The sequence below is a fragment of the Polypterus senegalus genome, chromosome 3 (assembly GCF_016835505.1).
Source record: "Polypterus senegalus isolate Bchr_013 chromosome 3, ASM1683550v1, whole genome shotgun sequence".
In the NCBI taxonomy this organism is placed as follows: domain Eukaryota; kingdom Metazoa; phylum Chordata; class Cladistia; order Polypteriformes; family Polypteridae; genus Polypterus; species Polypterus senegalus.
The window spans coordinates 209,474,695-209,490,333 of record NC_053156.1 but is presented as its reverse complement, the minus strand read 5'-3'; the positions used below and the strand labels follow the sequence as shown (position 1 = coordinate 209,490,333).

The window sequence follows — 15,639 nt, the reverse complement described above, 5'->3', positions numbered from 1 at the left end:
AATCAGAAGCAAACACTTCCGTGTTACATGCTGTAGCATGGTTATCGCCGACAGAAACAAATTACGTCTGATATGATCAATAGAAATGAAAAAAAATTACGTAGCTAGTCTCAAGTTATGAAACGTTTTCTGGAGTTTTTGTCCCTTTGAGGATATATCATGTGTTTTGGACCTAATCGTTTTACTGGATTATATTCGCTGGAGCCTTACGGACAGAATGGGATCAATACTGCTCGGAAATATTGATGTTTGACTTGCAGGGGGTCTTCAAAGGTAGGGAAAGTCAACTCTTAAAAGTATGTACTTCTCTGTAAAAAAGGCTTTAGTGTCAGTGCTGTGGTTGTTGTGTGTCAAAATGGTTTATATCATTGGTAAGACGAGACTTTGAAGTTTCATTTGATGGGTAGTATGTCGCGATGCATGGCAGATGGGCATGCACACATTACTGTAACGTTTTTAAAATGCTGTTATGTCCCGGGACCGGTACGTGTGCGCGTTAAGGTTAAGGCAGTACTTCGCCGCTGTGAAGCGCGGTTATTTTGCTATATATATATATAGATATAGATATAATGTGTGTGTGCGTGTATGTATATATATATATATATACTGTATATAGATATAGATATATATATATAATGTGTGTGTATGTATGTACAGTATGTATGAGTATATATATATAGAGATATAAATATAGAGATATATAGATATTAGATATATATATAGATATAGATATATATATACTGTATATATAATGTGTGTGTATGTATGTATGTGTATATATATATATATATATATATGACAGCAACACTCATTTTACGTGACAATCATGTTACGTTATTTTCAAAATGTTTCCTATAATTTTTCATTACTTCTTTAACAGACTACTTCTCCGCTGCGAAGCGCGGGTATTTTGCTAGTTATTTATATATGGATTAATGCTATCTTCTTACTTGTGTCTTCAAATTGTCCCCTTTTTGTGCTGGGTATAGTGCGGTGTGAGTGTGTGTTCTGTCAAGCATGTTATTGAATATTAAGATTTCTTCATTCGTTAAAAAAACATGATTCAATCTTTATTTAATGAGATCACATAAATTTAAAATGTCAAATTATGTCACTGGAGACTGGTTATTTATTAGTTTTAACTGTAAGGCCAATATATTTTTACATTAATGTTAATGTTTAATATTTTCACTTTGTGCTGAATGAATTTAAAACATTCTGTAGAATTCAGGTTGGGGTTGTTGGCGTTAATTATGAATCATATGAGTTAAAGGAGAGTTAAGTATGAATGGTAAGACTTGCATACAAATCAAGTGCCTAATATATAAACTGGCTTTAAAAGTTGTAAACAATATTTTAATTTCAAATATCTCAAAAGTACAATTTGTACCACTCGTCCACACTGAGAGAATTCAAACACAAAAATGGTGCATTTCAAAGATACATGTCAGTACTTGATATTGGTGTACATTTCACTGCTTTTTCACATTTTTTATTGTATTGTGAATACCATTCTTTAAAATTGTGTTAATATCTGTTATATAAACACAAGTTATAGGTCAATAAGGTGTTAGTTACTGGTGCAATCTCTGTTAAATGATTCTTAACTTTGTGCTTTGTGTGTTTATTTGGAAGGGGCCGGTGCTTTTAGCTGTCAGGACACAGTTTTGAAACTTTCATGGTGTTTGAAGAAACATGCAAGATGAGCAAAACAGCCAAATTTTGTTTCCTGTTGAGTTTTATAATTGCAAATCTCAATAAAAATATATATTTGACTCAAACAGAGATGGTGAAGAATTCATACTTTTGTAATGTTTATAATGTCTATTTCTGTGTTTTATTGAGTTTAGGTTAATCCTTTTAATTATCTTCTATTTTTTCCCAAAAATATTTGACCATTTTGCCTACTGTTTTGAGGTTCTACAGTTATATATAATAAACCCCCCTATATCCTAATGCATGTAATATGTGGATTAAGTGCATCAAAACATTACTTGTTTATATATACAGTAGAACCTCGGTTCACGACCATAATTCTTTCCAAAACTCTGGTCGTAAACCGATTTGGTCGTGAACCGAAGCAATTTCCCCCATAGGATTATATGTAAATACAATTAATCCGTTCCAGACCATACGAACTGTATGTAAATATATATATTTTTTTAAGTTTTTAAGCACAAATATAGTTAAGTAAACCATAGAATGCACAGCGTAATAGTAAACTAAATGTAAAAACATTGAATAACACTGAGAAAACCTTGAACAACAGAGAACACTACAATTAGTTCGCTCTATAGCACTACCAACCGCTGGCTAAAAGCACTTTTTTTAATGAGTTTTAAGCACAGGGAAAAAATGAACATTTGAAAAAATCTGTAATTTAATAAACCACCAAGAAAAATAACATTGCAACAATGCACACTACAAACCGATTGCTAGAAACAGAAGTGAAAACAAAATCAAGCCCAGTGCATTCTTTAACTGCCTTCCTACCTTAATGCGTCCAGCTCTCTCTCGCGCTGCCTCTGTGTGTGTGTGTGTCTGCGTCTCGTGATGCCTCTGTGTGTGTGTGTGTTGTGCTCTCTCTCGCGCTGCCTGTGTGTGTGTCCTGCTCTCTCTCACGCTGCCTGTGTGTGTGTGCGTCTGTCTCTCTCTCGCGCTGCCTGTGTGTGTGTGTGTTTTTGTGTGAGTGTCGCGCTCTTTCTCTCTTGCTCGCTCGCTCACTGCACAGGAAATTCACAGGGAGAGACTGAACATGTACAAACCGAAAGGGAAACTGGCTTGTTCGTATACCGAGTGTGTGGTCGTGAACCAAGGCAAAAGTTTGGTGAACTTTTTGGTCGTAAACCGAGTTGTACGTGTACCGAGGTTCCACTGTGTATATATATATATATATATATATATATATATAGTGTATGCCATGCTGGACTCTCTCCTGGCTAGGATGCCATAGGACTGGGCTGAATATACAAATATAAATATAAATTAATGGAAAATATGGGGTGTTGGTTCACCCAGGGCAATTCCTCCCTAGTATGTGGACCCAGTAAGGATGACCACAGGGAGGTATGGGAGTCGTACTGAGGAACAGCCCTGTCGGGGTCTTTGGGTGCTACCAGGGGTGGCTGCAAAAAACAAAATAAAAAAACATTATTTTGTTCCTGGGATAGTTTAATGTGGCGTGTCTGGTGTTTTGGGGCTCAATGGTGCCCTCTGTCTTTTTATTTATATATAAAAACTGGCCATGTAAGGAAATAAATCCAATGAAACAAAAAAAAACTAAAGTAATACATTTAATTTACAATTATTTATTAAATGTTTATTAAAGTGTAATTCTATGACAAATTTGATATTCTATTTGTTTCAATAAAAGAATATTATAAAATGGTGTTTAAAAGAGAAACTGACATGGTAAGCTTCACCTTCTCACAGTCCTTAAATTGGAGTATGCTATTTCTGTAAATGGGTGAATGGATAGATATTGTAAAATACAATTAAATGTTACCTTTTATGTTATTATTCATTAGAAGTATGCATTTACATATTAATGCATTAAATTGTTTTTGATATATTTTCTGTTTCAGGGACAGGAAGTGTTTAAAAGACTTCTAAATCTTCATTTGCATCAGAAAAGCCTGAAAATAGCAAGTGATTTGAATCACAAAGAATCCAGTGAACTGAAACAACTTGCTAAACATGGTAAGTGGTGAAGGGACAGGTACTGTAGGCCAAAAATGTCCTGCTTAAAAAAATATATTGTTCAATAAACAACGCAGCAAATTATTTCTGACTGCACCTGAAACAACATACATCCGTATGTGAACTTTATTTCGCAAGGGCCATGTCGTCTTCTCTCAATCATCTGATCCAACTAAAAACAAAATCCTGGAACTAGTACAATTACAGCACTGGGTACACATACAGTATATAGGACTGGCTTAAAAATTCCAGTTAAACTACTGGCATGACAGTAGTTTTGATTAATCAAAATGCAAACATAGCTAGAAAATATATACAAAAGTCACCTTAAGGAACAGAATAATACTGCAGACATACTAAGTAAATATAAAAATATTAATAAGTACACCATTAAACTTAATGATATTAAAAAGAACAAACTGTTTCAAAGCTTTCTGTTGGCAACACTTATTCTGTATAAAAATAGTTTTTGGACACATACCACCCATCTGCTCCTTCAGAGGTGGTCGTCTTCTCAGCATGCCCTTTCAGTTGTGGATTCACACAAGAAGAAGCTGCACTATGAGGATAATGAACAAGGCAGTCAGGTTTGATAAACAGAACATGCTGTTATTTGAAGATACATTGATTCAAGAACAAAAAAAAAGTTGAAAAAAAAGAAATTGAAATAAAAATAAAAACATGGTGACAAAGTAAAATAGTTGTTTAAATAATCAAGTCCGTTATCCAATGACTACTCAAAAAGCAGAAGGTAACATAAGGGCAAGTAAAAGAAACAGCAATGATATCAGAAAAGACAGGAGCAAAGTGAATATGGTTCTTTACTTGGTGAAGAACTGTTTAATTCTGGGAAGAGTATTTTGCATTTGAAGTTAGTTCTTTATGCTTTGAAAATTTTCCTAATATGTAGGGGGAAAAAAACTGACATCTTTAATTTATGGTAGACTACCTACAGTATAGCAGGACCCTAACAGATTAAGAAAACTTGGACTTGGCCTGCGTTATTGCACGGCAAGAGTTTTTCACAAATCTGTTACCATCTACCCAAGGTAATTAACTGTATGGAGCCTGTTATGGATCTAAATAAATAAATGTTCTTCCTGGAGCAATTGTGTCGATGGGTCTTTTGGGAACACCAATTCCATTTATATTCATAGAGAATGTTCTTTTTATACAACACTCGTATCTTGAAAACTATTTTTTAAAAAGTCTTGCAGGCCCAGATGTGATTCTTGAATGAGAACACACGTCTGGGGTCAACTTGCTAAAACTTTTGTAGTGAATAGTTGTGAAATCTGCTGCTGAAAAGGCTCCACCAACAGGGTTTCTTCCCTAATATCCACCCAAATTTCTCCCAGTATGTGCACTTTAGATATTGCACTGCTCTATTTCCTTTCACGTATTACAAACATATGTAAAATAAGTCTTGAAAAACAGAGAGAGAGAAATAGAAACTGAACAAAAGACTTAACCTTGACAGAAAATTAAAAGCTAAACTTGATGTGATCATTTCAGGAGCTCAGTAACACAAGGTAACTGTAGCTTAATGATTAATTTGTATATTGTAATGAAAGCTGAGACAGAACAGACAGACAGACACACACATACACCATTGCAGGTACTTGGCCCCACACATTTGAGAAGTGTTTCTTTCTATCATTTTGACTATCACTATATGACATAAAAACAGCAAATAGAATTTAAATGAACATTGTGGTCTTTGTATATACTGTATTACATGTTAAAACACTGTAGCTATATTATGGAATGGTATTTTCAGAGTTTCCAGTTAGAATGTAATGTTAACTTTGTTATCTTTTCACACGCTCAGTCATCCATGGTTCTGCTGTAGTGATGTCAGTGTCATTAGGCACATATAATCTTTTGGGAGTTTCGAGTACCAAAGTCTGCACCTCTTCTGGCTCTTTATTATCATGTCTCTTAACGGCCATCCTTTTCGTCGTTATTTGATGGGGTGTGACACACCATTTACTTCAATGCATTATTTGCAATTGATAACTTAACGAATGTTGCTGACAATTCTTTCAGCCTTACATCGACTCTGTCACTATGACTGTAACTGGAAATAGACAGCACATACAACAATTACTGTATGACATCATTCACTTTTACTACTAGTCCATTGATGTCTTCAAATGCCAATGTTTAATCTGATTTCACATGTTATACAACAGGTTATGCTTATTTTTAACATGCGACATGCATTTACATGTTTATTTAGGGATTTTGTAGGAGATTTTATGGTTTTAAATAGTTTATCGTAATCAGAAGCTTGCTGTTTGTCGGACCAGGTTAACAAATGCATCATTGCTCTTGGAAGTTCAGAATCATCACCCCATCTTTGTGTGCCGCCTTCCTGAGATTTCGGATTGGTTTTGAAATGTGATACTCAGTAAGCCATCTAAAAGTTTTTAAGCAAAATTTACTCATGGTTGTCTGCAGATATATGTAGTATATGTTTGGCTATGCAAGACTAAGGTGTGTGTAACAAAGCACATGGTTTCCTTTATGCATTCAGTTTCTCTGCTTCATACCCCCTTAGAATACTTAACTAAATTATTTTTAAACAGAGCCAAATCACTTTTTCAAAAAAAGTGCTGTATATCTGCCACCCTCAGATCAGTAACAGAACTACTTTTAACTTGTAGAAACAAGTTTTTTGATGCAGAGACAAAGTATATTCTGTCCTAGCGTTATCCAATTCATGATCATGGAAGGGTGTGATGACAGCTTTGGGCACCAAGCGTGAACGAGTCCTGAACAAGTAATCAGTCCTTTGTTGAATACATTAATTCATAAACCTACATTAACTCACACTATGTGTCTTCTGTTAAACTAACTTACATAGGGGTGAAGTTTGATACTGAGAGAAGAAATACATATACAAAGAACAAATGCAAATTTCACACCAACTGAAACCCATATCCTTGCAGCTGTGAGACAATAGTACCAATCACTCTGCCAAACCTACCCAAACCTACCATAACTTAACCTAACCTAACCAAACCACACTAAAACTTTTTAATACTGTAAGGGGCTCCAGTCTATTACATGGCATATTGACATATGCACCCACACTGTCAATAAACTTGTATATATATGTAGATGGGCTTGGGCATGCACCTCTGCCTCAGGAACCTGAACCCATAGTTCTCCTACCTGGACCCTCAAAGAGTGCAGTCTAGTTGTCATGTCAGGTCCCATGGTGTTTAGGTTCTGCTGTACATTAATACACCACTGTAAAAGAGGAGACATGACAAAGTTAAAGATTTGGGGTGCACCACCTTGGGTAAACCCCATGTAATTAGTTTTCAGCATGCAAACCAATGCAACGACCTTTTAACAGACACAAGTTCAAAACAGAACTGAAGTAGGGTAGTGGCCCTCTTGGTCATATATAGGTCTTCAACAGAAAGGGGAGGGTCAAGAAGGGCAGACATCAGAATTGATCTCAGCACTGGAGTGGAGGTTAGGCTTCCTTTCTGTAGAGGGAGGAAGAGAGAAGGCAGTGCCAGCCCCTGGTTCGGCGAGTTATCACCATCACCTGAGCCCTTAAGTTGTTCCCCACCCCCAGTGTGTGACTATATATACAGTCATATGAAAAAGTTTGGGAACCCCTCTCAACCTGCATAATAATTTACTCTACTTTCAACAAAAGAGATAACAGTGGTATGTCTTTCATTTCCTAGGAACATCTGAGTACCTGGGGTGATTTCCGAACAAAGATTTTTAGTGAAGCAGTATTTAGTTGTATGAAATTAAATCAAATGTGAAAAACTGGCTGTGTAAAAATTTGGGTACTCTCGTAATTTTGCACACTTGAATGCATGTAACTGCTCAAAACTGATTACTTGCAACACCAAATTGGTTTGATTAGCTCATTGAGCCTTGAACTTCATAGACAGGTGTGTCCAATCATGAGAAAAGGTATTTAAGGTAGTCAATTGCAAGTTGTGCAACTCTCAAAAGATCTGAAAACAAAGATTGTTCAGTATCATGGTTTAGGGGGAGGCTACAAAAAGCTATTTCAGAGGTTTAAATTGTCAGTTCCAACTGTAAGGAATGTAATCAGGAAATGGAAGGCCACAGGCACAGTTGCTGTTAAACCCTGGTCTGGCAGGCCAAGAAAAATACAGGAGTGGCATATGCGCAGGATTGTGAGAATTGTTACAGACAACCCACAGATCACCTCCAAAGACCTGCAAGAACATTTTGCTGCAGATGGTGTATCTGTACATTGTTTTACAATTCAGCGCAATTTGCACAAAGAATATCTGTATGGCAGGGTGTTGAGAAAGAAGCCCTTTCTGCCCTCACGCCACAAACAGTCGCTTGTTGTATGCAAATGCTTATTTAGACAAGCCAGATTCATTTTGGAACAACATGCTTTGGACTGATGAGACAAAAATTGAGTTACTCGGTCATAACAAAAAGCACTTTGCACGGCGGAAGAAGAATACCGCATTCCAAGAAAAACACCTGCTACCCATTGTCAAATTTGGAGGATGTTCCATGATATTGTGGGGCTCTGTGGCTAGTTCAGGGATTTATATCAATAAATTCTTCAGGATAATGTTCAAGCATCAATCACAAAGTTGAAATTACGCAGGGGTTGAATATTCCAACAAGACAATGACCCAAAATACATTTCGAAATCTACAAAGGCATTCATGCAGAGGAAAAAGTACAATGTTCTGGAATGGCCGTCACAGTCCCCTGACTTGAAAATCATCGAAAACCTATGGGATGATTTGAAGCAGGCTGTCCATGCTCGGCAGCTATCAAATTTAACTGAACTGGAGAGATTTTGTATGGAGGAATGGTCAAAAATATCTCCATCCAGAATCCAGACACTCATCAAAGGCTATAGGAGGCTTCTAGAAGCGGTTTTATTTGCAAAAGGAGGCTCAACTAAGTATTGATATAATAACTCTGTTGGGGTGCCCATATTTATGCACCTGTCTAATTTTGTTATGATGCATATTGCATATTTTCTGTTAATCCAATAAACTTAATGTCACTACTGAAATGCTACTGTTTCCATAAGGCATGTCATACAGTATATTAAAAGGAAGTTGCTACTTTGAAAGCTCAACCAATGATAAACAAAAATGCAAAGAATTAGGAGGGGTTCCCAAACTTTTTCATATGAGTGTATATGTAATTTATTCATTAATTAACACATTATTTAATTTCCCATCTTGTTGAATATAATTTTGGTTTGCAGAGTACTTCAGTAAATACAGGATCAATGGCCACTAAACAGAAACTAGTTCTAGATGAAGAGCCAGGTAATCATAGAGCAAAATTTTGTGCACAAAACCACACACTCATATATAGCTTACTTTGAATCACAAAGTAAACTAACATGCACATTTTTAGGATGTTGTAGGACAACTGGAGTAATTGAATAAAGATGCTCTCATGAGCAGATCATACAAATTGTCACATAAACATTGACCAAATTGGAATTTAAGAGCAGTTTCCAGTAACATTGAGACAATATTATTTGATAAACATAAACCTGTTAGTTTCTATCTTCTGTAGTTGCATACTGAGGGAACAAAATAAAGCAAACACATTGGCCCTATATTCTCTTTTGCTAACATCACTTCTTTTTCTGGCACAGGTGCTGAAGTTCATTACCTAAACATGACAGCTTTAACTAAAGGACAAATGCACGCATCTTTTTGGGTGGTGGACAAGAAGCACATTTATATCGGAAGTGCAAATATGGACTGGCATTCCATGGCACAGGTAAAACAGGACTTTTTTTTTTAAGATGGAATAACCAAGTATTCTTTGTTTGGTTTCATAATGTAAAATTGTTAGTTACTCTGTATTTATGATCAGTATGTGTATATGAGTACAACACAACAGTGGTTAATGATATGGCCGCAAGGATTCAGAATATTGGGTTTGAATACTACATCTTGGTCTCTATTTGCACATTCTTCTGCTTCTCTCCTTCAATAGAATAGCATCATAGATTTATTCAAATTGTCCTCCTATTAATGATAACATAAACTAGCTGGAATGGAATATCTCATTACAAAAAGCTTTTTTCACCGACAGAAGCGGAATTAAAGATATTTGAACTGTTTTTACGTTGTTATTGGCTAATACACTTGCATCCATGTTTACTGTTAGTGAGTACCTAAGCACACATAAACTGTATGCAGTTGGGTTCCTGCTTAACATTGAAGTATTGCTAAGAGAAAAACACACTAATATCAGCAACTGACAATGTATGCTGGTAAACCTCAGCCAGAAACTCTTAAGTTCCAGATATCAGGATTATCATACCCTTTTTAATGGAAGTCCACCTTTTCATTTAAGTAGCAGGTATCTGGATGAAGAGAGAAAAAATCACTTTAATCTGAAAAGTGTGCTTCCAAATTACTAGCACAAATTTCCCCACCCTTATTGCTTATAATACTTTCCTTTTTGTCAATTTAGATAGAGCAGAGGAAATATGCTGACGATATGAATGTCTTCTGTGGAGTGTCGTGGTGGGTTTTATGCAAGAATTGACAGACAGTTCTGCCATTGTCCGGCCTGGATGGTGTTGTCCATCACCCACTTGTGCACATGGCTCCCGCAACCTTGTAGCACTGGAAGAAAAAGAGAAAGTGCGAAGCATCTTAGTATTGGCTTACTGTGGCACATTAAGGGAGAAAAAGGGGCTTACTTTCAGTTTTGGGAGAAGCACAGTTCACGTCTCAAGTGCCAGCATAGCTGCGCGTGCGCACAGGTCGCTCGCATTTCTATAGGAACTTTATGGGGCAGGAGATGCCACTCTTAGTAGACGTGTCCACGTCATCATTTGCCCATAGACAGATGATGTTTGAGAGCTTAATTTGTCGGCACAATGGCGCTGATTGCAAAAGGAAATTTCTGGCCTGTAGAGGGGGTCTTCTGGCTAGATCTCGCTGAGTGAACTTCTTGGTAGAAGTTTCTTGTGAGTTTACCAAGCACTGCAGCTTGTGCCTTGATTTTTGTAAATATTTTTTTTCTCATATATATCTTGATAAATTTCTCTTGATTAGGTTTTGTGGAAGTATTTATTTGTTTGTGGTTAATGGTGCACTGTTTATCTTTGTATATACACATTTTTCTTTTTGTGTATTTTGAATATTTTTGTTGGTAAAAGTTGTATTATATTCTGCTTGGAGGAGCCACTTACTGACTTAGATTACTGTGAAGGAAGACAGCTTCTGTGGCTAAAAACCTGAGGGTGGACAGGACTTGCAAAGAAGCAGGTAAAGCAATTCCTCCAAGTCTGCCTTTGTAAAGCAGACGCCAGTTCAGCACACAGCTCCAAAAGGGTAGCTCTTGGAATTCAAAATTGACTTAGAAGCCAGTCATCATCATCTATAAATATGCGCTCTCTTCTGATTATTCCATTTGTGATGCCTTCTAACAATGCTAAAATAGCTATGGAAGTTTGGAATAGTTTGGCCATTTTGTGGACCACTATATTGTTACAGAATGATTACGGTCAAGTGAATTAAATTTTTAAACAAGATGCAATTAATTTTGGTGTATTTGATTAGTCCTGTGTGATTCATGCAATTCTAAAAAAATAAAGGAAGAACACATAGAAATAGTAGCACTGCTTTGATGCTGGGTGTTGCTCACTTGCAAAACCAAACTGAAGAGTGCCAACACATGGTGAGGCTGTTGGGAAAATGTGTGTGGCTTTATGCCATGTTTAGTTTTTACACATCTCGAAATGAGTGTGGACACGGGCATACACAACATTTTTGTGTATATGCATTGTTTATAAATGAGGCCTCTGCTCTTTAGCATCACTTTCAAAATTGAAAGCTTCCTTCCAGACTACATATCACTCTTCCTCTTTCTCTTCTCTAAAGTGGCTGCCCAGATCATTGATGTTCTGGGATGCCATATCTTACCAGATGTACCACCCCTGAATTTTAATAGTGACAGACCAAGATGCTTTGTTCTTTACAGTTGTGTCACTCTCTATGCTGGAGGTCTGTGCAGGAGTTTCATTTGAACAATATCTTTGTAATGATGCACTTGTCCCTGGCATCCTATTAGCAGCTAGGCACTTCTGTAAAATAGGGATCCTAAAATAGTAAGCCAGGTATCTCATACTAATTTCCTGCTCTATAATAGTGGCTGCCATTTTTTGGCTGGGCACTAATTCTGTCTGACAGTTGATCTCAGTAGGTATGATTTAAAACAACCTGCTGTGTTCTGCTTAACCAAGATATCTTTACAAGATTCATTAAATATCTGTGTTCCTCACTATATGGCAAAATGTAAAAAATATACAGAGGTGTAAGTACAGATGATGTGTTGTGAAGACTATTAGCAGTTAAGATGCCATCCTGTATTAATAACTTATTTCTTCATAAGCTGCGTTTTCACCCAGCATACAGAAACAGTCTCTTCAATGGTCCTTGAAGAACCATTCATTCTATCAAGATGCATCAAAGCAAATTAAAAAAGAAGTTCAGTAATTTTTCAGTCAAATTTATTTCTTCATGATCATGGTATATATTGATTTGCAATATGAAACTGAATTCTAAAGTTAAGCATTTTCTATAAATTAAAAAAATACTTAGCCTGCGCTTGAACTTTAAAAGTGAGGTGAAGGATACTGGAGTCCAATGTGAAAACAGCTTTAAAACTAACTGAACACGTCCACTTTGAAGAAGCAAAGGTATCAATTCAAGAAAATGTACCCTCTGCATTTCTGAAGTATGCTTATGACAACAAAGTAAACAGAAAGCAATATATTTTATCATAGATTCTTGGTACTCTTATGTTATATATTTTCCATTTGCATGTTTCCTTGCACCAGCTGTTGGGGGTGGGTTTTGATGTCTAACCCAGATGCACCCCTGATACTTGCACACTGCCACTCAAAAAAAAGGATTGCATTATTTCAGAACAATTGTTGGATTATTTCCAATATTTTATTCCCTTATTTTGCAAAAACATTTCCTGCTGACACATACATGCATTGGCATACAGTAATAAAATGGGATAGAAGCCAAAACAAAAAAAATGGGGTTTCACCTTGGCAAAGCCATTTAATTATGGTGATTTTGAAAAGAGGAAAAGAAAAGATCACTTGAAGGTGCTAAATAATTGCTAGTTAATAAACAAAAAGAGCTGTTATCATCAGTTGCCTACTTCTGGTGGTCATCAGGTTTTTGTAGTGGACTCCCATAAGGGGCAAGGCTGCCATGGGTAAGGCCTAAGTGATGTCACTGAACTAAACTCTGAACTGTGGGTCTAAAAGGAGTGCTCTCTCCTGATTCAGGTTGGTACTGCTTGCCTCTCTGAAGCCCTCAAGATACCCAAGTACTTGTGTGTGACAAGAAGTGAGCAGATGTTACAGGCATACATTACTTTTAAGCAGGCTAAACTTTAGTAAGTTTAGTACAGATGTTTTAACGTCATTCATGCCTCACAGTGCCTGGGTTTACATGTACATTTATGGATTACGGTATCAGTTGTAATTCAGGGTGTTCATCTGTGGGTATAAAGCTTGTTACGTATGGAAGTGTAAAGACTGTAAGTGACCATGTGACTTTCTTCAGTGATTATTGTCTAGTTGTCTACAGAGCAGAGACATCTCTGGGACACATGTGGGAATCAACATTCACTAATGTGAAACCACATTCCTGGGGCTGAAAGGTTGCTGCAGAGAAAGACAAGTAGCCAGATGAAGTTGGTTTCCCTTTTAAATGGCTGAATTTCATAAAAAAAAATTTTTTCTTGCTAAAACAACATAGATACACCATTTTGCGAAATGTGTGCAGTCTAAGATAAGTTAAGATTCCTTTATTGTCATTCCATAACACATACAATGAGATTCCAGTACACTACCTGAAACAATGCTCAAACTATACTATGTGGTAGATGGCCGGGGACCTTGCCCCACTGGGAGGCCTGGAGATGCAGGGGACTGGGAGAGGGGCAATTCCTTCCCCGGGATGTAAGAGGGCTGCCCCTCTGCATTGCATGGGGGCTATGGAACTTGGAAGGTCAACCCTGTGGGGGTGCCAGGGGGCACCTGAATGGTTCCAGAGCCATGGACTGCAGCACTTCCTCAACACACAGGAAGTGCTGCTAGAACAGGAATCAGGTACACCCGAAGTGCATTATAAAAGGGGCTGCCTCACTCAATTCAGGGAGCCAGAGTCGGGAGGCAGAGGATGGAGCTGGAGTGGAGCTGAGCTGAGCGGAGAGTAGAGGAGAGGAGGCGGCAGAAGAAGAAGAAGAAGAAGAAGCACAGAATAAAGAAAAGTAAAAGTAAAGCAAAAAGGAACTAAGTTATTGTGGCTGTTTGGTGCACTGTGTTGTGTGTAGAAGAAAAGGAAAATAAATGTGTGTGGTTTTGAACATTATGTGTCCTGGTGTCTGTCTGTAGGCTGATCTTCCACAACTATTAAAAAACTACACATCTAATATCTAATAGTCTCACATATACAACTCACACATTACACACATTTGTTGTCAGCAAAAAATATAAAATGCAAATCAATACATGATAAAAAACTTGGCTTGAAAAATAGATATATTCTGTAGGTTTAAGACTCTTTTTCTGCTTTAGACCCTGGTACCCTTCACCTCCATTTGCAAGAGCAGGCTAGATATTGAAAATGTGTTAAAAAATTATAAACATTTATTTAAAAAAAAATGTCTTTTAGAACCCAGTTTCATGTGCCAAGTTAGTATACACCATGAATGTGAGGAAATTACTTTGACATCAACATGTAACATTGAATTAACAGTGTTATATCATCCTTGTAGTTTGCAGTCATGATTGCAGCTGGTTGAAAAAAAATTCTCAATATTTCTATATATCTTATTATTTTAATGAAGAAATAACAAATGACTTGAAATGACTTACTCTATATATATCTTGATGCCACATTTAAACCTTTTCTGGTTTATAGAAGCTGAAACTTACAAGAAAGAGTTAGAACAGACATAAATAAAAAGGAAGTACCTTATATACTCAAATATAAGCCGAGTTTTTCAACACCCAAAATGTGCTGAAAAACGTCACCCTCGGGTTATATTCGAGTCAGGTTCCGCTGCCCCCGCCAACCCGACAGAAAGCTGGAGTGTACAGTACAGTGGAACCTCGGTTCACCAACGTCTCTGAACACATACAAATCAGGTTACGACCAAAAAGTTTGCCAAACTTTTGCATCTGTTCATGACCACACACTCGGTATACAAACAAGCCAGTTTCCCTTTCGGTTTGTGCGCACCGATGATTTCCACACGTGTTGAGTGTCTCCCTGTGCATTCCCTGTGCAGCGATCGAGAGAGAGAGAGCGACACACACAGACACACGCGCGCGCAAGAGGCAAACAGACACAAACACGCGAGTGCGCGCGAGAGAGAGAGGGCTGGCCGCATAAGGCCAAGAAGGCAGTTAAAGAATGCACTGGGCTTGTTTTTAAAGAGACAGATTTGAGCATTGTTTTAACCTCGTATTTAATGAAGACTTTTTTCTATTGGATTTTAACATTCACTTCATTTCTGTTTACAGCGATTGGTTCATAGCGTGCATTATTGCAATGTTACTTTTCTTGGTGGTTTATTAAATTACAGATTTTTCAAATGTTCATTTTTTCCCCTGTGCTTAAAACTCATTAAAAAAAGTGTTTTTAGCGAGTGGTTCGTAGCGCTATAGCGCAAACTCTTGCAGTGTTAGTTTTCTCTGTTGTTCAAGGTTTTCTCAATGTTATTCAATGTTTTTACATTTAGTTTACTATTATGCTGTGCATTGTATGGTATAATTAACTATATTTGTGCTTAAAAATCTTAAAAAAATATATATTTACATACAGTTCGTATGGTCTGGATTGGATTAATTGTATTTACATACAATCCTATGGGGGAAATTACTTTCCGGTCATG

At 36.9% G+C, this 15,639-nt stretch overlaps 1 protein-coding gene across 2 annotated transcripts in view; it reads left to right on the top strand.

Annotated features, from left to right (window-relative positions):
* pld5 (phospholipase D family member 5) overlaps positions 1-15,639 on the top strand; it is a 417,386-nt gene that overhangs the window by 237,945 nt on the left and 163,802 nt on the right. For both annotated transcript variants that reach the window (XM_039748399.1, XM_039748398.1), the window contains exons 4-5: positions 3,585-3,699; positions 9,350-9,477. In XM_039748399.1, the coding sequence (XP_039604333.1) occupies positions 3,585-3,699; positions 9,350-9,477 (243 nt within the window). The remainder of the gene's footprint in view (positions 1-3,584; positions 3,700-9,349; positions 9,478-15,639) is intronic.